Here is a 22,963-nt window from a genome sequence, read left to right as displayed (position 1 = left end):
TTTCTTTCAACACTTGGAAAATCTTATTCCATTTCTTCTTTCACCTAGGGTGGTTGGTGAGGAGTCTGGGCTGGATGTGTACTTGGTCATCATCAGTGTACAGAGGATAAGCAAAACCATGCGTAAGAGTGAGATCCCCATATGGAACATAGAGAGAAAGAAGAGAAGGGAGCCAAAAATGAACTCTTGGGAAGAGTCTACACTCAAATGGGGGATAAAGGAAGAGGCATTGTGAACTAGACTGAGAAGGAACAGCCAGAGACTTACAAAGATCATCAGGAGTCTGTCTCCCCAAGAAAAAAGGCAGTTTCAAAGAAGAGGGAATGATCAACATCAAATATTACAAAGAGGTCAAGTAAGATGAAGTACTCCAAACTGGTCACTGCATGAAACACTATATCTAAGTTACTAGATTCTCTTTTTTAAAATGAAAAGGGATTAGAGTAAGAAGGCAGTAGAGAGGGAGATACAGAAAAGAGAGTGGACAAATGATGTATACAAGTCACTAGTAGCAAGGAAAGAGAAACTGGTTTCCAGATCTACCTCTACAAGGCAGGACAGGAGGCTTAGCACAAGGAAGCTAGGATAGATTAAACACACGGACAGAGAGATCCAAATGAGAAGGAGGAGGAAATGTAGTCTCACCCAATGAATCCCAACCTATTTATACCCAGGTTCTGTGTTAATGGTGAAATAAGTCAGTCAGAGAAAGACAAGTATCACGTGATCTCGCTTATATGTGGAATCGAATGAACAAAATAAGTTGACAAACAAAATAGATCCAGAGACATGAAAGCATGCAACAGACTAAGGATCCTCAGAGGAAAGTGGGGGGGGGGGGGGCGGGGGGGGGAGATCAACCAAAGAACTTATATGCATATATGTATAATCCATGGACACAGATAATAGTGGGGTGAAGGCCTGGGGAGAGGACAGGAGTGGAGGGAAAAGGAGGACATCTGTAATACTTTAACAATAAAGATAAAATTTTAAAACTAGTTAATAACTCATAATAGAATTCAGTGTTGCCTCCAGAAAATTACATAAGGATGAGTAACTGCTTTGCAATTCAAAAAGAAGCTTTCGTCTTTTAAAATGAAAATATCCCAAGTATTTTTTCCATGAAATCATAGACCATATTCCTGCCTCAATAATATTAATCCAAATCCTCTTCTCATGAGAAAAAAAATTGGCTATTATTACTCTATTAGCATGTTACTGACCCACGATTTAAAAGTCCCATGATAAGAGACCTCTGTGTTGCCATAGTTAATCAGAAGTCTGACCCTCCCTGAAGAATTCAGAGTTATTCAGCTAAATTCTTGGAGAAGAGAAGAATCTGAGATGAGATGTTAAAAAGAAAAAAACCATAACATTAATATCCCATTTTCTTGACTTGCCATATTCATTATCTCTGTGAGGAATACAAGATACTTCTCCCGTTGATAAATTTAACATAGGAAAGGACAAATCTCATTTTTTTGTGGCTCTTGAAAAAGTGTTACTCATTCAGCTGTGAACTCCACCCTTCCTTATCACAGCAATAAAACATCCATTTGAGACAGAAAGAAAGTATCCTCCTATTTGAATTTTTAGTTTAAAGATATTTTCTTTCTATGATTCTTTTTTTTTTTTTTGGTTAGTTCTCCTTTGAGTTTCTAATGAGTTCTGGATAATTTTGCTTTAGGACTAGACATTCTTAATTTATCGTCACAACTCCTAAAGTGACTCCCTTCCTCGTTTTTTAGAAAGTCGTATTATATTATTTGTCATATAAAACAGCATTGCCTTATTGTGAAGTAATTATATCCATGGACACTAGGGTAGGAATGCTGGGTACAGAGCCTGACTCTGCCATTTATGAGCTACTCGATCTTGGCAAGTTCCTGAAACTCTGTGTTCCCCATGCTTAATGCAGATCATATTCTCTTAACCTTAGAGAGTTGTGGTGAGGATTAAGTGAAAGAATCTCTGCCCTGGTTGGCACCAAATAAATATTATCTACTAATATTATTCATTCTGCTTTCAAAGAAACCAGTACACTACCAGACTCTTTTTTGTTGTTGTTGTTTAGTTATAGTCCACATTCTATCAGACTTTTTTGACATGCTTATATAAAAGCTAATTCTATTCATTATTTTCTGGGCAGGAGTTGTTAAAATTTTACTCTAATAACTTTATCAATTCTTCCTTAATTTATCAAAGTACTTAAAGTTTTTTAATTTATATTTCAAAGACATCTTACCTAATTTGGTATTTACATTTAATAATCTTACATTTTCTTCCATTATTTATACTTTTGGTAAATATTTAAAATAATTAAGTTGCTTTGTAAAACTGAAAAAAACATTAGCATCATTTCTTCTATTCATTTCATTATGAAATTTTATTAATTTTCACATTGTACTCTACAGAAAATACAAAGTATATGTTCATATTTAGGAAATTAAGCAAAATTAGAAAATATAGAAAAAACTTCCCAAGTAAAAAATTGAGAATGTATTTTATAAAATGATCGGATTACTTCTATTTTTCTTATCACTTTTACAGTAACATACAATAAAATGATTACGTAAGTTCAAATATTTTGTCTCATATGTAACATGATCTTTGTGCAGTCTACAACCCATAATCAGCCCCACCTATAAGGATTAGGAGTATATATACAAAGAGAGAAGGGACTAGCAAAGCCCCTTCAGCCAGATCAACTGGAGAGGAGCAATGGTGTTATTCAGAAGTTTTGTCTGCCTCTTAGTCCTATACCTGCTGCAGGGGTCTGATACTTCCTTTGTTCGGCTGAATAACAATGGCTATGAAGGCATCATCATTGCTATAAACCCTGGTGTGCCAGAAAATGAAGCACTAATTGAAAAAATAAAGGTAAGAAAGTAATGGGATCTTCTTCTGTTTGAATTCTAGAAAAGGAAAAAAAGTTAGTAGTTAATAAACATTACAGAAACTTCTGAATGCTCCAGAAAGTTTGAAAACAGCATGTGCAGTGGGGGCAGTGGGAATTGGAGGCTGTACACGGGGTTCTCCACTGTCTCAACATAAGACCAAATACAAGGCATAGGACCTCCGTGACCTTGTTTCTTCATGTGTAAATGAGCAGTTGGACTTGTCTGTTCTTTGTTTTTGTTTTTTTAATGTATTGATTTGAGAGAGAGGTGGGGGAGGGAGAGAGAAATATTCACATATTTGTTGTTCCACTTATTTATTCATTCATTGGTTGATTCTTGTATGTGCCCTGACCAGGGATTGAATCAGCAACATTGGTGTATCTTGACAATGTTCTAACGAATTTAGCTACCCAGCCAGGCCTTGGACTTGTCTGTTCTTTAAACAATTATTGAATGCTTATAGCAAGACAACAGTGAATGAAAGAGCCCCTTCCCTTATGCAGTGTAAATTCTTTTCAGATACAGATAATTAAACATGTAAATGTATAGCAGAACAGTTGGTGGTGAGTTGCTATGGCATAAAAATAAACCAGCAAAGTGGGGTAGACACTGTTGGTCAGGGTGGGATAGGGGAAGAATGTCGGGAAGACAGGGAAAGCCTCAATGTTGATGTGACCTCCAAGCAGAGACCTGAGATGAGTGGGGGAGGAAGCCCATTGAAAATCTTGGGTACGGAATAGAGGAAGCAGCAGCATGGAGGTGATAGCATGCTTATTTGAACCAAGGAAACAACTGTAAATGAGCAGGAGGAAGGGTGGGAGAGCTGAAGTTGGAGAGGTAGCATGGCCCAGGCCCATGGAAAAAATTGGGCTTTTACTCTGCGTGGACAGAAGGATTCTGAACAGAGGAGAGGTGTGCTCCCTCATACATGTTCTAAAATCACACTGACTATAGTGTTGAGGAAACTCAGTAAAAAGCTTCCACTTGTCACTAATCTTTTATAAGCTCTGCACAGCATGGAGGTGTAGAGGGACATCAGGTAGGAAGCTGTTGTAGAGGAGAAGTGATGGTGATTAGGAACAAGGATATTCTGGTAGAGATCTATAAAGTGGTGTGATTCTGAACATATTATGATGGTGTCATAGACAAATTTTTTGATGATTTAGATGTATGTGGAGTAGGGGAAGGTAGGAAGGAAAGATAGGAGTCAAACAAGACTTCGAGGGTTTTGGCCTATACACTTGGAAAGATGGGAAAGATCATCTGGCAGCTGAGATATCAGGAGCTAGTTAGGTATATTTTGCATTGAGATGCTTATTATATACCCTCGTAGATGGAGATAGCAATCAGAGTACTGGAGGAAAATCTGGGTGCAGATAAAAATTGGGGAGTCATCAGTGTGTAGGTGATATTTAAAGCCAGGAGAACCAATGAGTTCATTAGGTAGTGTGGACAGTGAAGAGAAAGATAACAGAACTGAACCAAGAACTGTATTTCTAAAGGTTCTTTCAATAGTAACATTCCTTGTAATGAAGAGATTGGTGTTATAGCCATGTAGATTTCCCCTGTCCCTGACATCAACATCTACTAATTCCTTATATTCAATTCCTCCTGTGGCCTTATGCTCACTGTTTTAGCCTTCTGCATGGATACTGTTATCCAGCAAACACTGATAGGCATGACCTGAATTGTGAGCAGGTGATTCTGTAGGTGCCATTTATCACTCATTCTGTATAAACTCTTTAAAGTATATATTGATTTCAGAGAGGAAGGGGGAGGGAGAGAGAGATAGAAACATCAATGATGAGAGAGAATCATTGATCAGCTGCCTCCTGCATGCCCCCTGCTGGGGACTGAGCCTGTAACCCAGGCATGTGCCCTGACTGGGAATCGAACCTTGACCTCCTGGTTCATAGGTCAATGCTCAATCACTGAGCCACACTTCCCAGGCTGTATAAACTCTTGTAGCATAGTAAAAAGTCACTTACTGATACCTTTTGAATTCCAGGGGAAGATGAGTATCCATTACTAAAGAACACAGGCTTGAATAGCAGTTAATGCAGCTGATTCTGAATGATGGCTTCTTCGTGTCCAGGGACAGTAGATCAGTTTCAAATACTTCTGAACCTCAGAAATCAGCATTTGGAAGACTTATTTGTAGGGGTAAAAAGAATTGCTAAAATGGTCCTCTGCTGAAAACATAGCTAAAAATTCAATTGTTAACAGACATTCCTAGATTACACAATGTTTCCTAACATTCATTCAGTCCTCTACAAAGTCCTTGCATTTACAATATCAGAAAAGCATGTAAAACACTATCATCCATATTTTACAAAAGAGAAAACTGGGGTTTGGGGAAATTAAATGATTTTTCAAGGTTTTCCTAAGTAGCACAATCAGAGCAGAGATCCAGTACATACATAGGTTTTGAAGACTTACAAACCGGAGTTTGAGTTCTGGCTTGTGTAAGATGACAAAAATCACTCTTTTTATGTAACCAGTGAACCAACATGTGAACATAACTTTACTCCTGGAATAATATCTGATCACGATAAAATTTATCATGAATCAATTCATAATTTATGACATGAGATGTCAATTGTCAACTTTCCTTATTCCTGTATTTATGTCTTTTTAGTTTGAGAGTATGTAGTTTTGGAAACACTGATATCTTAATCTTCTTTAATACAAATATAATACTATAGGAATTCTGAGAAACAATTTAGAATGAATATTATAGGAATTCTGCTTGAAAAACTTGAGGGAACAATTATCAGCCACCCTACTATGCTCCAGGAGATCACAGTCATCTGATATAGGGTCTCTGAAATACCTCCATGACCTGAGAACAAACCACTATTCAAGAATGTCTAAAGGACCATGCAGACTCCAAGTAAATAAAATCCTCTGGAGTTATACAATGCACAGTCCACACAACTGTATATTAACAACCTTACATTTCCAGTTGTTACTATAATTCAGACCACCATATATACCTTTTAAAATTTTTTGAGATATAATTGACATATTATATTAATTTCATGTGTACAATGTAATGATTTTATATTTGTACTAGAGACCTGGTGCACAAAAATTTGTGCACTCAGGCGGTGGGGGGCGGGTCCCTCACCTCGGCCTGTGCCCTCTTGCAGTCTGGGAACCCTCGGGAGATAACAACCTGCTGGCTTAGGCCTGCTCCCCAGGGGATTGGGCCTAAGCTGGCAATCAGACATCCCTCTGGCAGCCTGGCAGCCCTCGGGGAAGTCCACTTGCCAGCGGGGAGCAGGCCTAAGCTGCAGTCAGACATCCTTAGTGCTGCTGAGGAGGCAGGAGAGGCTCCCACCACCACCACTGTACTGGCAGCCGTCAGCCTGGCTTGTTGCTGAGCAGAGCTCCCCCTGTGGGAGCACACTGACCGGCAGGGGGCAGCTCCTGCATTGAGCATCTGCCCCCCTGGTGGTCAGTGTGTGTCATAGTGACCAGTCATTCCCAGTCGGTCTGCTGTTGGGGTCAGTTTGCATATTACCCTTTTACTATATAGGATAGAGGCCTGGTGCACGGGTGGGGGCCGGCTGATTTGCCCTGAAGGGTGTCCCGGATCAGGGTGGGGGTCCCGCTTGGGTGCCTGGCCAGCCTCGGTGAGGGGCTGATGGCTGTTTGCAGCTGGTCACACCCCCTTCAGGGTGGGGGTCCCCCACTGGGGTGCCTGGCCAGTTTGGGTGAGGGGCTGAGGGCCGTTTTCAGGCTGGCGGGCGACTGAAGCTCCCAGCCTCTTTTTTTTTCTTTTTCTTTTTATTCTGGGATTTATTTACCTTCTATCGCTGTCACTGGAGCTGAGAGCCACCTCCAGCTCTGAGGCCATGGCTGGCTGAAAGCAGGTATCTGGGTTTGTTTAGCTTCTATAATTGAAACTCTGTTGCCATCACTGCCACTCTAAGCTCTGAGGCCGTGGTGGCTGAAAGCAGGTATCTGGGGTTTGTTTAGCTTCTATAATTGCAACATTGTTGCATCCAGAGCTCAGAGCTGGACCGCGGCAGGCGGGGAGCCTTGGCTTCCTCCATCACTGGAGCAAGCAAGCCTCATGTTCGCTTCAGCTGCGTGGCTGCCAGCCACCATCTTTGTTGGCAGTTAACACTTGGAGTGCGGGAAACGAGTTAAGTCGGCTCGCGTGAATTGCGCGTACTCCGCGGGAGCCGTCTTTAACTCGGTTCATATAGATTTGCGGTGGAGTGCGGGAAACGTGTAAACTCGGGCCGATTGTAACTGCGTATTACCAAATATTTGTTTGTAATCCACCCTTTTGGTGGATGGAACAAAACCAAAAGACAGAGCCATCTTATATTTTGGCGGGAAATTCACCCGCACTCCAAGTGTTAATTTGCATTTCCTGCTGATTAGCCTATGGGAAGTGTAGCGGAGGTATGGTTAATTACCATGTTTGTCTATTATTAGATAGGATAGTCACCAAGCTATGCATTTTATTACCATGACTTATTAATAACTATAAGTTTGTAACTTTTGACCCCTTCACCCACTGAGCCACCTTTCCCACCCAAAAGCATCTGAAAACTACCAATTTATTCTCTGTACCTATGAGCTCAGTTTTTGTTGTTGTTGTTTTTCTTTTTTTATTCCACATATAAGTGAGATTGTACCATATTTGTCCTTCTCTGATTTATTTTAGGCATAATGCCCTCGAGGTCCATCCGTGTTGTTAGAAATGGCAGGATTTCCTTCTTTTTAGTGGCTTAATAATATTCCACTGTTTATATATACCACATTGTCTTTATCCATTCATCCATATATGGACACTTAGTTTGCTTCCATGTCTTCGCCACTGTAAATAATGCTGCAATGAATATGGGGGTACATATATCTTTTCAAATTAGTGTTTTTATTTACTTCTAATAAATAACCAGTAGTGGAATTTCTGTATCAAATGTTAGTTCTATTCTTAAGTTTTTTCTGGAACCTCTAGACTGCTTTTCATAGTGGCTGCACCAACTTACATTTCAACCAACAGTGCACAAGCGTTCTCTTTTTTCCACATCCTTGCCAACACTTATTATTTCTTATCTTTTTTATGACAGTCATTCTTACAGGGGTGAGATAAGGCCTCTTTGTGGTCCTACTTTGCATTTCCTTGATGATAGTGATATTGAGCAACTTTTCATGTACCAGGTGGCCATTTGTATGTATTCTTTGGAAAAAAGTCTCTTCAGATCCTCTGCCTATTTTTCAATTAGTTTGTTTTTTGTTTCTTTGTTTGGGTTTGTTTTTGTTTTTTTGCTATTTGGTGTAAAAAAAAAATTATTGCCAAGACCAATGTCAGAGAGCTTATGTTTTCTTCTAGGAGTTCTATAGTTTCAGATCTTTAATGCATTTTGAGTTAGTTTTTGTATATAGTGTAAGATAGTGGTTGAGTATCATTCTTTCACATGGGTATTCCAGTTTTCCCAACACCATTTTTTTTAAATTAAAACAAAAGTACTTTTTCAATCCTTACCCGAGGAAATTTTTAGGGAGAGAGAGTAATATCAATATGAGAAACATTGATCAGTTGCCTTCTGTACATGCCTTGACCCCTGACCTGGGATTGAACAAACCAACAACCTTTTGGTGCACAGGACAATGCTTAACCAACTGAGCCACTCCTGGTGGGCCACAACACCAATTATTGAAAAGATGGTCCTTGCACAAGTGTATATTCTTGGCTCCTGGTCATAAATTAATTGATAATATAAGTGCAGGTTTATTTCTGGACTTCTGATTCTTTACCATTGAACTATGTGTCTGCTTTTATGCCAATACCATACATTTTTATTACTACTGCTATGCAGTATAGTTTGAAATCAGGAAGTGTGATGATTCCAGCTTTGTTCTTTCAAATTGCTTTGGCTATTCAGGATCTTTTGTGTTTTCACAAAAATTTTAGGATTAGTTGTTCTATTTCTGTGAAAAAAAAATGGCATTTTTCATAGGGATTGAATTGAATCTGTATATTGTGAAAGGGCGAGGGCTAGGCCCTCCACCTTGCCCCAGGGTAAGGGCTAGGCCCTCCACCTTGCCCCAGGGTAAGGGCTACGCCCTCCACCTTGCCCCAGGGTAAGTGCTCCATCTTATCTTGGCCACCTGCTTGGCAAGGAGCTTCTTCCCGGAAGTCTAAGCCTCTACTAGCCACACCCAGGAACAAGACACAGACTTGTGCCTGGCCAATCGGCAGAGCACAGTCCTTTCTCCTCCCCTTCCTCCAACTCCCCCTATATAACCGGTCTCCACACAGAGTTATCTCTCTCTGCTTCCTGTCGCTGCGTCGGCAAGGTGGGGGAGCCGAGCTAGCTCGAATAAAGACTCTTATGCTTTTGCATCGGACTGGCTGGCTCCCTGATGTGGTTTCTTGGGGATCCTGAAATCTGGGCATAACATATTGTATTGGCTAGTATGAACATTTCAACACTATTGATTCTTCTAATCCATGAGGAAGGAATAACTTTCCATTTATTTCTACCATTTAGATTTCTTTAATCAACGTCTTCTAGTTTTAAGTGTACAGAAATTTCATCTCCTTGGTTAAAATTATTCCTAGGCATTTTATTCTTTCTGATGCAACTATAAATGAGATTATCTTAATTGCTCTTTCTGATAGCTCATTATTAGTATATATAAATGAAACATATACTTTATATTGATTTTGTATTCTATAACTTTACTGAATCCATTTATGAGTTCCAACAAGTTTTTTCTGTGTGTATGTGTGTATTCTTTAGTGCTCTCATATATAATTTCATACCATCTCCAAATAGTGATAGTTTTATTTCTGCCTTTCTGATTTTGATGTCTTTTATTTATTTTTCTGGCCTAACTGCTCTGGCTAGGACTTCCAATACTGTGGCAAGAGTGGGCATCCTTGTCTTGTTCCTGACCTTAGAGGGAAAGCTTTTATTTTTTCACCATTGAGACTTATATTAGCTGTGGACTTGTCATACATGGCCTTTATTATTTTGAGGCACATTCCTTCTATACCCACTTTGCGGGGAGTTTATCACAAATGGGTGTTGAATTTTGTCAAATGCTTTATCTGCATCTATTGATATGATATGATTCTTATTCTTCATTTTGTTAATCAGGTATATCATGTTATTTGATTTGCAAATGTCAGACCATTCTTGGATCCCTGGAATAAATCCCAATTGATCATGGTGTATGATCATTTTAATGTATAGTTGAATTCAGTTTGCTAATAGTTTATTAGAGTGTCATAGATAATATTTGCATCCATATTCATCAGGTATATTAGCCTATAACTTTCTTTTCTTGTGTCATTCTTATCTGGTTTCAGTATCAAAATTATGCCGGCCTCATAAAATGAGTTTGGAAGTGTTCCTTCCTCCAATTCTTTTTTGAATGTTTGACATAATTTGTCTGGTCTTGGACTTTTGGGCAGGGGAGTGATTACTGATTCAATCTCCTTACTAGTAATTGGTCTGTTCAGATTTTCTATTTCTTCATGATTCAGTCTTTGTATGTTGTATATTTCTAGGAATTGTTTCCATTTCTTCTAGGTTGTCCAATTTGTTGGCATTTAATTGTCTCATATAATCCATTGTACTTCTGTGGTATCAGTTGTAACATTTCCTCTTTCATTCTGGTTTTATTTCAGTCCTCGTCCTTTTCTTCCTGGTGAGTTAAATCACCATTTACATTTTTATCCCATAGGCACAAGAGAGAGCAATCACTTCAAGCAGAAGATAACAATCCATTGAGACCTAAATATCCCAAAACACAAGGAAGGGGGTGGGAGGTGTATCCTTAGGGAACAGGTAGAGAATTCTTTCATCTGCTTTAGGCTAGTGATGAGGTAACCTCCAACCTACCACAGGAGCTCTTCAAAGCTCTTTTCCTGACTCCCAGCTAGTCTTCTGGGCCTTCAGTTCTCTGAACTCATGGCTCTGAACCCAATCAGTTTGCTGTTCTTTTCAGTACATGTGAATCAGCACCCTGGCCTGTCTTCAACAGGAAATAAAATAGAGCCCTGGAATTCCTGAAGGACAGTGCTATCCTGGGCTTATGCTAGGTCAGGAGTATCACAGAGGACAAGATCCTTCCTTGAAAAAAATATCAGTATAGACTGGGATGTTGCCAGCAAGATGACGAGGTTGACATCATCATCTAGCACCTAGGATTGCTTAATTATTCAGTGGGTTTGATCATGTTAAAACACCATAAATCCCTTTTATTCATCTATTTCCCCCACTACATAGTAAGCTCTAGGGTGGGACTATTTCTCTTATTAATCATTGCATTATGGGGTTCAGGATACTGAGCAATATGGGATGATATTATTTTCACCTTGATAACAGAGGAACAAGTTATGTCTATGATCAAAAAGCTCTACCTATAAATTTTTCCGTCACCCCACCCCCAGGCTCCAACTCAACCAAGCTGCTTCTATTAGGGGAATGGATGTGTAATAAAAAACCACTCCTATGACTCATGTCTACACACTGTTCTAAACTTTCATCAAATAAGGCTATTTTCTACTAGATTTATGAACAGTAATGATATCAACAGTTTTATGACTATGTGTAGAGCACATGTTTCATGCTTATGCCAACCTTAAAGGTAGGTAGTAATAGTCTATTTAAGAGATAAGGAAATTGGAGCTCCAGTGGCACAATCGGTTAGCGCGCGGTCCTTATAAGAGATAAGGAAACTAAGGTTCAGAGCATTATTTAAGGGGGCCAAAACCTATCACCCAGAAAGTGCTAATGCCAGCATTGGAAACAAATAGATGACTCTAATGTCTATCATAGTATGCAATTTCTCTTAACACTAAATAGAAGCATTTGCCTTTCGATGCAGAATTAAACCCAAAACCTTTACATGTGAAGGATTAAGCTATAATTTTGGACTGAAAGGTGGCAGGGTTGGAATTCTAAGGCAGAGACTCTGCTCACTGGTCAGTGGCTTTTTCTATCCACTCTTGATCTGAGAAATGCCTGTAATGAACCTCTGCTCATTCAGTTCACTGCCATATATTTTTTTATAACAGGACATGGTGACTGCAGCTTCTACTTACCTATTTGAAGCCACAGAAAGAAGATTTTTTTTCAAAAATGTATCAATATTAATTCCTGATACTTGGAAGGAAAAGCCTCAATACAAGAGACCAAAACATGAAAGCTACACACATGTAAGAATAAAAAAAGTATCTTAAAATATTATATCTTCTGGTGCTCCTCCATTGAACTGCAAATTGATTGTTTTAGAGTTTTTTCTGACTAAATGTTATCATTTCTATTTCTGATGTTTTAAAAATCTTTTTAAACATTCTCAGGCTGATGTTTTAGTTGCACCACCTACCCTGCCAGATAGAGATGAACCATACACCAAGCAATTCAAACCCTGTGAAGAAAAGGGAGAATACATTCATTTTACCCCTGACGTTGTACTTGGAAAAAAACAAAATGAATATGGACCAACAGGTAAGAATTAGGTTAACATATATTTTGCAATGATTCCAATAAGCAGATGTGTACCCAAGTTAAATGTACAAACCCTAGAGCCAGAATCTATAGGTTCAAATCCTGGCTCCCCTATTTATCAGCTCTATGTGACCTTGGACAAGTGAGCTAGACTCTCTGTGCTTATTTCCTGTAAAATGGTGAATAGAGGAACTACTACTGTATAGAATTGTTGTGAATATTAAATTAGGTAATCCATGCACCTGTTCTCAGTAGAGTCTACAGAGATTTGAACACAGGGCAATAATAATAAATATTTTTCTTAAGCATACTTTTCAAATCTTAATATTCCAGTTCTCCACAGCTGGATATTAATCACATGCCACCTTAATGGAAGGCAGATGTGTGAAAAGCTGAAAAGAGACAAGATTACAGTTCCTGGCCAAGAGAAAACACTCAGGGGCTGTAATTGCTGATACTATTATTCAACTTATTTGGTTGAACTAGATGTACCTGTCTGTTAGTAATCATTTTTACCTATAAAAAATGGTAATTTCATCTAGTTCAGTCTAAAAGTTAAGGTCCTGGGTCAAATGAACTTAAAGCACATCATTTCACATATCACTACACAGGAAAACATTCCTGAACCCACATACCCCAAGATCACCTCTCTTCCACTATCCCTTCAATGAGCATTCATTAAGTCCCTTGTTTTTGTCAAACACTCAAACCTGGTTCTCATTACCTGTTTCCCAACCAGTCTTGAAAGCTCCATCATCTCATGCCATCTGAATTTTAACTCTCCTCATACTTTAGTCCAATCACATTTCTTCCTCTTGGCACCTCTAACCTTTGCTTCCTTCTAACTATAATATTTTCTTTACATGGCAGGTCCAGCAAAGTGTAAATAGCTCAATTCCCTCACCACTCTTATCCTTATGTTTCATTCAACTTGCCAAATCCTCTCTACTAAATTTCCAGCTAGTTTATTTTTGCTCCTGTTAATGTTTTCAAGATTGTGAAAGAAAATTACAAAGCTAATCGGTATCATTACAAAAATACATTTTTCAAACTTAGTGAAGCCCTCACAGCTACTCAACAACGTTGTACTTGCATCTTCTCAACTCCCTTTCTCATTCCTAAGCAGCTGTTCTAAAACTTGTACCATTTTTCTCAAGATCTGTAGCCACTTTTTTTCAATCCCATCAATCAACAGATGCCTTGATTGAGAAATAGAACCCCTACCTTTTTCTCTACTTCCAAATTCATGTCTACCTGCACCTATATTAGAGAAGAAGGATTTTCTCTCATTTTAAAGCTAACATCCCCACTTGAGCTCTTGCTCTTTTGTCATACCCCCACCTCAGCCCTATTCCATAATGGGTAACTTTCCTCCTTATTCTTAGACAGGAGCTTTTCCTATAATGTGATACATGTGTTTGTGAAAAACTCACATGCTGAAAAACAATGTTCTAAAAACAACATGGCTCTTGAACAACAAGATTAAGAAGAGAGTCCTCAAAATATATGCAATTTGTAATAAATATAGTAACAACAATAGCAATAAGTACCTGGAAAGAACATTTAAACAATCTTGGCCATAGCTCAGTTTGGCTGGAAGCTGCCATCATAGTAGATATTAAAAGTACAGATGCAAGCACACAAATGAGAACAGGGCTAGTAGGAATTGAGAAAATGATATAGATGTGAATGAAATTCTGTTAGAGGTGATGCTTTTCCTGCAGTGATGCTTTTCCTGCAATAAAAAATTATATACATTTAAGGTATACAACATGTTTATTTGCTATACATATACATAATGAATCAAGCTAAGTAGCATAACATCTCCTCATATAGTTACGTGTGTGTGTGTGTGTGTGTGTGTGTGTGTGTGTGTGTGTGTGTGTGTGTGTGTGTGTGTGGTGAGATCCGAACTCTACTTTCTTAGCAAATTAAGATGGGCTTGGGAGGCAGGGCAACCTGCCATGAGCTGTGAAGAAAGCAAGTGTAAGAGTAGACCACTGTAAAAAGGAAGCCAAGGTGCAGGCAATTTTATGTTTTCTTAAAATTCACCAAATTTTTATGATCTGAGGAATTTAAGTGATATGAAGGGTATTTTCCCCTCCTATACTGAAGGTTATATATAATTCCAAAATCACTAATCTGACTCCAGTTGCTTAGAAAATCTTACACCAGTGCTTTTAAATTTTAAAAATTAAGAGGAATAACTTAGGGACCAGTTTCTGATTCAGTAGATCTAGAGTAGAACCAAGATTCTGCATTCCTTTTAGCTGTCCCATGAAGCTGATACTGGTGGGTCAAGGAACACATTTTGAGTAGCAAGGACTTAAAGAAGAAAAATGACTTTTGCATAATACTGACATTTTCCTCTAATTTTTGGATCTCATGAGTTCATTTGAGTTATAGAAACACATGGTAGCAGAACAGACTATATTTCCATCTTTTCCTTCTCCATTTCTATTTCATTTGAAGTTTTTCCTAATATTGATAAAGCAAAAAGTCTACTTGTTTTTTCTTTCTGCATTTCAAGCTATGGGTGTACCTTTATTCTTCCATTTACCCTGAAATTATTAGAAAACATTTTTTTTTATTCTGACTCCTTCTAAGTCTATTCTAGTAAAGGAATACATCCTACTCATCTTTATATTTCCTAGTACCTAGTATAGTGTTGAAAATATAATTAATAAAACTTAATTTCATATAATAAATTAATCACTTCATTTAGATAGCCTCAACATTATATATAATCTATAGCTATAGATTTTATTTTTCATTATCAAATGCCTTAGGAACATTTGTAGACATTTTTAAACATTTAATTGTGCCATCATGAAATTTTAGTACCACAAATTTTACCTATATGTTTATGTTGTTAGTAGGAGTGAACTTTGTAGAACCAAAAAACCATTATAATATGTAAGATTTTTGTTCCCCACCCCCATTAACCAAAACCTAAAGCCCAGTCTATTCTGTCCATAGCATATACATACATACACAAAAAAAGTTTCGTTGATTTAACATTATAGAGAGATAATATATTATATACCATATTATAATTCAATATAATGTTATATGCTTTTTTACAAACCAAAATATAAATATTGGCAGTTATTTAAAACCTAAATATAATTATTTTTATTTAAAAACCCATTGCTTAAAATATTTGAAGGGCAAATTTTGTCGCTTGAATTATGATCATATATTTGAAATATTTTCCCACAGACAGACTACTTGTCCATGAATGGGCCCATCTCCGCTGGGGAGTTTTTGATGAGTACAATGACGATGAACCTTTCTACAGTGCTTCGTCTAAAAGAATTGAAGCAACAAGGCATGATCATTTACATTTTCTTCAGTTACTTCAGGCTATCACTTCCTTAGTTTGATTTATATTTATTTGAAATGCCAATCATTCTTTTGTCCCAATGCAGGTAATAGACATTATAACATAAAAACAGTGTCCTTTTAAAAAAAAGAAAATGTATCTAAAAGTGGCTAATTTCCCATTTAAAATACACATAACTTCAAAAATATTTGGAAGCCAAGTTGATATATTTTTATACCTCTCCACCATGGCTACCAGAATTCATTTACATTAAAGTTGGTCTCTGTGTAAAGGGTTGTACTATATGCTGGAAGATCAAAACAAGAATGGAAAAATGGTTAATAAATAGTGGTAACTGCAGGCTGAGTAAAAAAATCAACCAGCTTCAAGGAACCATAACAGAAATTTCCTAGGATTTATAAAATTCACATTAAAATACCAATCTAACATCACAGTTAATAACAGATAATCCTCTTGGTTGTGAGGTCAAGAGTGCAGACTGGGTGGAGGAAATCTATCTAAAATTGTCTGCCATCAGTTTACTCAATCTTAAATGCCCTGCTGGGGCTTGGGACTTATCAAAAATGTATAAACTCTAAGATATATGATTTCAATGAAAGCCCTTTATTAGCCATTGCACCACTTTCAGGATACATATTTTAGAGAATATTACATTGATTACATTTGTTTCATTATATTCCCCTTAAATGTCTAGTTTATACTGTGCAAAATTCATCATGATTGTTAGTAGAGATAACATCATTATATTCACTGAGTTTTGAGGCAATAATAGCATACATATTTGTAGGAGACTCTCTAAATTACTGAATGAAAGTTAGTCATTGTTTTTTTTAATTAATTAAATTATTATTTAAGGTATTACAAATAGTAGTACATATGTCTCCTTCTTTTCCCCATTGACCTCCCCCCGGCCTCCCCTACCCCCCAGCCACTTGCCCTCATCCCCCCCATTGTTTCTTAAATATGAATTGGAAACACATTGGATAGGTGGGATATATTCACACGCCAGCATGTTTGTTATACTCACTGACACCTGTGGCCAATTCCATGTAACAAAACCTATGTCTAAAATGCCTCCACCATTCTTTACTGTCCTAGGCAATACTTCAATCTTTCTTTCAGGCCAAATTTCATTTGGATAAAAATGCTCCTTGAATAATCAAAATACTTATAGTTATGCCACATCCCATTGTTTTAGAGGTAGCTTTGGGGGTGGAGGGAAATCTATAAAGAATTTTAAGCTAAGGTGGTACCAAGAGTAAATGGTTTCTAAGTTATCTTGCCCAGATGCCTGCAATGCATTTACTTCCACAAGGATGCCAGAAGAGATGTTTGGAAAAGGGGAGCCTAGAGTCATCAGTGTTAACAGGTCAGCAGCAACATTTTAATCTCAGCAGATAGCTCAGCCATTACATACACTGGGAATACCACTTAAAATTTCCCTCTGAAATTTCTTAGAGAACTGCTCTGGTAGAAATCCTTACACTTTACTGTCAAATAAGAATAAAAACCTTGATATAAGGATCATTGTGAATAGAAACACTTAAGATTTTCAAAAAGTTGTTACTGGTTAGATTGCCTCAAAGACTAACTGTCACTTATTTTCAGGTGTTCCACAGGTATTACTGGTGTGAACAGAGTTTATAAATGTCAAGGAAATAGCTGTGTATTTAATAAATGCAAAATTGATCCTAAGACAAAACTATATGAAAAAAATTGTCAATTTTTCCCTGACAAAGATCAAACTGAAAAGACATCCATAATGTTTATGCAAGGTATTACTTCTGTAAGTATGTCAATTATTTGTTCATATAGTATATTTATAATCAAAGGGCATGTTATCACGTTTATAAAATATCTGTGCAGGTGACCTGAGGGATTAAATGTATTAATACAGAGTTCTTTGAACATTGACTGGCACATAATAAGTACTCAACTAGTGCTATTTATTATTACTACCATTGAAAATCCACTTTAGTATTCTATGATTCCTCAATGAATCAAATTTCATTAAACAAAACGCCTATTTGCATAGATTTTTTATTTTTATCAAATTTTTAAATGCTTAAATGTTTATGTTTATGTTGAATGTTTAAATGCATATGTAACACTTTTTTTCATCTTATTAACCTTTTAGGTTGTTAAATTCTGTAATAAACAAAACCATAATGAAGAAGCTCCAAGCCTACAAAACAAGAAGTGCGAATTCAGAAGCACATGGGAGGTGATCAGCAACTCTGAGGATTTTAAAAACACCACACCTATGGTGGAATCACCCCCTTCACCTGTCTTCTCATTGCTAAGGATCAGAGATAGAATACTGTGCTTGGTTCTTGATAAATCTGGAAGCATGGGGGTATGTTCATGGGCCCATTTTTCCTAAATATAGTGACTAATGGATGATTGAATTCCTAAGAACACTCTGAACACTACCTTCACCTGGGTTGTTCTAAATTGCATGGTGGGATAAGACCCGTCATGTCCTATGATTACAACCTCAGGATGGGCAGTGAATATTGTAATGAAAGCAGGATGACAATACAGTTGAAAAGACTTAACATGAAAGACTCTTTTTTCCAGAAAATGGAAGGTTTACTGAGGAGAACTTTTAGACCCATTAGTAAAGATTAAGTTAGAAGATCAGAAGGAGAGATTGAAATACAGAAATGTTTTCTTACCCGCCTCTTTGATTTCCTGGAAATACTTGACAGACTTGAGGATACAGTGGATCGCTGAACTCCATTCAGAGTCAACCTTATTTATCATCTATAAAGTGACTCTTTATGATCAAAGATACAAACAAAAAGCACCACCATAAGGAAGCTATGGTCAGATTCAGCCACTTATGCCTTCTATCACTTAGTAAACAGTAGGCATTGTGCTAGGCTCTAGGAATAAAGACCCATATCCTTGAAGGGTTCACAGAGAAAACTTTCCCTTCCCAATTACCACATTAACTCACATTCCTCCTCCAAAATTTGGTACAGGTGCCCACCTCCTGCAGGAGATGGACTGGTCTTCCAGGCTGAGCTAACAGCCCTTTTTCTGGTTTTCCACAATAAACTGTGCAAACCTCTATTCTACATATTATATTGAAATTACACATTTCTCTCCCACTAGACTAGGAGCTCCTCTAGGACTTGGAACCGTATCCTCTAGAAACCATGTCCTCTCGTACTTGAAACCATTTCTTATTCATCTTCATCTCCCTTTTGTCTAGAACAGGGATTATCACATATAGGTGCTCAATAAATAATTACTGAAATGAATGGACTATTAAAGAGCAGGCATAATGTGATAAGGCATCCAGAAGAATGGCACATTTGAGACAGGACTGAGCATACTGAAGACCAAAAAGAATGTATTCAACAAATGGGGGTTTGCGTGGTTACAGAAAGGGCAGAGAATCATCCACAACAGCACAGGGTTTCAGAAAGAGCATCAGTGCTAGACACCAGCACATAGAAGTGTTCTAGGAGGTGTCGTTGGGAATAGATGACAGAGCCTGGTTTAAAGGTAAAGCAAAGTGGTAAAGAGAGCCCTCAAAGATGGGGCTGAAGAAGTCTCTCACTGTGACTTGGATCTAGAGAGTTTAGAAGGAAATTTTGGCATGTGTTAGGGGAGGAACTACAGATAAGTTGGTGTTGAGGGATTGGAAAGGGAAATGTATGAAGAGATTTACTTCCTGGGCATTCACCTTGGTAAGAGGGATTGAGTCTTAATGGGCTACCACAGAACCAATGCCAATTAACCTATTGCTGGAGAAATGTTGGGGAGAGATTAGGAGCTGGGGCTGAAGAAGTCTCTCACTGTGACTTGGATCTAGAGAGTTTAGAAGGAAATTTTGGCATGTGTTAGGGGAGGAACTACAGATAAGTTGGTGTTGAGGGATTGGAAAGGGAAATGTATGAAGAGATTTACTTCCTGGGCATTCACCTTGGTAAGAGGGATTGAGTCTTAATGGGCTACCACAGAACCAATGCCAATTAACCTATTGCTGGAGAAATGTTGGGGAGAGATTAGGAGCAGAAGTAGGAACAGAGCCTCTCAGAAATTTGCTGCAACTCAAGAAACTTTTTAACTTTTGAGTTGTCTAGTCTCCAGTGGGCAGGGAGATCTCAGTCTCTAGTTGGAGTCCATGACAGTCTGGTTTGATATTGTGGGACATAGGGAGTGATTACATCTTGACATCCCAGGAGTAATTAGGAAGTCTCTAAGATGTGAGTCATCACCCCTCAATTCCAACCCAAACCCCAAACCTGCACCTGTAATTTGGGTGCTAAGCAGCCAAGAATCACTTCTAGTTAAAAGCCTGTGTTCCTTACCATATGTTTCATAATACATGTAACTATGTTTTTAAACTTTATCAATTAAAAATTGCTTTCTTTAATGACACCAATTACTAATAGAAAATTCTTATTAAATTCTGTTTACTCATTTTATGTAATCTACTCTTATTTTCCAGTCAAAACCAATTGGTTGTTTTTCTTTTGTCCTTTTTCATTTAGGGTTATAACCGCCTAAATCGAATGAATCAAGCAGCAAAATATTTCCTGCTACAAGCTGTTCAAAATGGAACCTGGGTGGGGATGGTGCATTTCGATAGTACTGCCAACATCAAAAGTAAGCTAATCCAAATAATAAGCACCAACGAAAGAAATATGCTCGTGAACAGCTTGCCTACAGCAGCTAGTGGGGGAACTTCCATCTGCGCTGGAATTAAAGCAGCATTTCAGGTGAAAATCATACTGCATATAGTATAGTTTGTTTTTTATCATGAAAACATTTTTCTATTAGTGCTGCTGCACATACTTACTCACTAATTTTAACATAAATAATTCTAAGAAATACAGAACTAAGAACTTTAAAAAGTCACTTGATTTTCTAAATGGGTCAGTGAATCAATGAATAAACTGATGGATAAATATATTACTACTAGAAGCCCGGTGCATGAAATTCATGCATGGGTGAGGGTCCCTCAGCCCAACTTGCAACCCCTCCAATCCGGGACCCCTCAGGGATTTGGCCTAAACCAACAGTCAGACATCCCTCTCACAATCCAGGACTGCCGGCTCCTAACCGCATACCTGCCTACCTGCCTGATTGCCCCTAACCACTCTGCCTGCCTGCCTGATTGTCCCTAACCACTCTGCCTGCCTGCCTGATGCCCCTAACTGTTCCCCTGCCTGCCTGATCACCCCTTAGTGCCTCTGCCTGCCTGCCTGATCACCCCTAACTGCTCCCCTGCCTGCCTGGTCGCTCCTAACTGCCCTCCCTGCTGGCCTGATCGCCCTAACCACCGCTGCCTTGGGCCCACCACCATGGCTATGTCCAGAAGGACATCCGGAAGATGTCCAGTCTAATTAGCATATTACCCTTTTATTAGTATAGATAAGAATGCCACTAGAATATAAGTCCAATAAAGTCAGGAACTTTATGGTTTGTTTACATGTTCTTTTACCTTGCAATAGTCAGTGCTCAGTAAATGTTAATTAAATAAATGAGTGATTGAGCATCAAAGTCATCAACTTTTAAGGCAATGAAACAAGTTAAATGGTGTGATTCTACTTTAGGCCAATCCTCATTTCAGTCTCTGTGACACTCAGATAATCTGAAGTTTATCTACTAAGCAGATGTAGCAGGGACTGTTAGTCATAGGGTAAGGAATACTGGTGAGAACATGAGTTTTGACATCAAAGTACTGACTGCTATTTACCAGTTTTGTGGTCTTAGGCAACATTTTCAGTATCTTTGACTTTCAATGCCTTATCTACAAATATAGGCAAATAAGAATGTCTACTTCATAGGATTATCATGATAATTAAATGCAATTATATATTTACATACATAGAATAATATTTATTATATTACACAGTAAATATATAATTTACAACTATTATTATAAACCTTATTTTCTTCCAAACTGTATCTTGAGCTTATAATTAATATTAAACGTGTCATTTTCCTGCTTAGAAATCTCCATGCTTCCCTCACAGTCTATAAAATTATATCTGAATTCCTCAGTCTGATGCTATTCAAAATGTCTATCACCCCCTCAGTAAAACTGCTCTCATCTCTTTCTCCAGCCTATAGTTCTCAATTCTCCTTTCTGATGCCCTATGCTTTAACCCAGTGGTTCCCAACCTTTTTTTGGCCATGTTCCACCTAAGCATCTCTAAAATCCCGATTCCCCCTCCCCCCGGGACATATAATTCTTATTATTCAAAAAGTGAACTCATATTCATGTGGAGGAAGTTTAAAAGGCCATTAACTTGGTCTGAACAAGCTTCCAAAGAATATGGCATTCATGAAAGAGAAAAATAAAAGAAAGAAAGGACAGCTGAAGTACTGAGGAAGAAGTCACTAGGAAATTGTTAAAAAGAATAATAATAATAATATGAAGTGATATGAAAAGGTAGCAAATAAAGTCTCAAAACATATAATAGAGAACTGAAATGCATAAATATCTCACAATATGTATTTACATACTGTGTATGAGGCCCTAGAACCAAAAAATTCACTGTTAATAACTTATTCTCGAATTTCCCCCCTTCAAAATCAAATTACCCCCCTGTGGGACGTGTGCCCCATGTTGGGAACCACTGCTCTAACCCAATTACTGCACACATTGTTCTCCAAGCCCACCATGCACTAACAGCCTCTGTTCCTTTGTCCAGGCAATTCCTCTACCTAAAATGTTCCCTTCTTTTCATTTTTGCATGTTAAGATTCTACCAATTCTTCAAAATTCTTGCTCCTTCATGTAGCATTTCCTGCTATTCTCAACCCTATTAAATCTCTCTCATTTATAAATTGCATGGCATTTTAGTGTAGCTTTCTAGCATGAAGTCCTACTTAAAACTAATTATCATTACTAGTTGTAACACTAAGCATGATTCTTCATCTCTATAGTCATCAATTACCTCATTAGTAATAAATATATGTTTATAATGGAGTAATAAATATATGTTTGTTCATGTTTTAGTTTATTTAAGATACTAGAGGTCTGGTGCACAACATTCATGCACTGGGGTGGGGGGGTTCTCTCAGCCCAGCCTGCACCCTCTTGCAGGGAGTGGGCCTAAGCCCCAGTCAGACATCCCCTGAGGGGTCCTTAGTGCTGCCACAGAGGCGGGAGAGGCTCCCACCACCACTGCTGCCCTTGCTAGCATGAACCTGGCTTCTGGCTGAGCAGTGCTCCTCCTGTGGGAGCACACTGACCACCAGGGGGCA

The 22,963-nt window shown here is 38.1% G+C and overlaps 1 protein-coding gene across 1 annotated transcript in view; it reads left to right on the top strand.

The window, feature by feature from the left end:
• The first annotated feature begins 2,721 nt into the window (after positions 1-2,721).
• LOC102433592 (calcium-activated chloride channel regulator 4) overlaps positions 2,722-22,963 on the top strand; it is a 38,873-nt gene continuing 18,631 nt past the window's right edge. The window contains exons 1-7 of the mRNA XM_006093928.1: positions 2,722-2,880; positions 11,953-12,093; positions 12,238-12,385; positions 15,608-15,716; positions 17,340-17,517; positions 17,869-18,087; positions 20,240-20,467. Of these exons, the coding sequence (XP_006093990.1) occupies positions 2,722-2,880; positions 11,953-12,093; positions 12,238-12,385; positions 15,608-15,716; positions 17,340-17,517; positions 17,869-18,087; positions 20,240-20,467 (1,182 nt within the window). The remainder of the gene's footprint in view (positions 2,881-11,952; positions 12,094-12,237; positions 12,386-15,607; positions 15,717-17,339; positions 17,518-17,868; positions 18,088-20,239; positions 20,468-22,963) is intronic.

This window comes from Myotis lucifugus, unplaced genomic scaffold, assembly GCF_000147115.1.
Source record: "Myotis lucifugus unplaced genomic scaffold, Myoluc2.0 scaffold_126, whole genome shotgun sequence".
NCBI classification, from domain to species: domain Eukaryota; kingdom Metazoa; phylum Chordata; class Mammalia; order Chiroptera; family Vespertilionidae; genus Myotis; species Myotis lucifugus.
The sequence above is the reverse complement of the archived record's forward strand: the minus strand, read 5'-3'. Positions and strand labels throughout refer to the sequence as shown.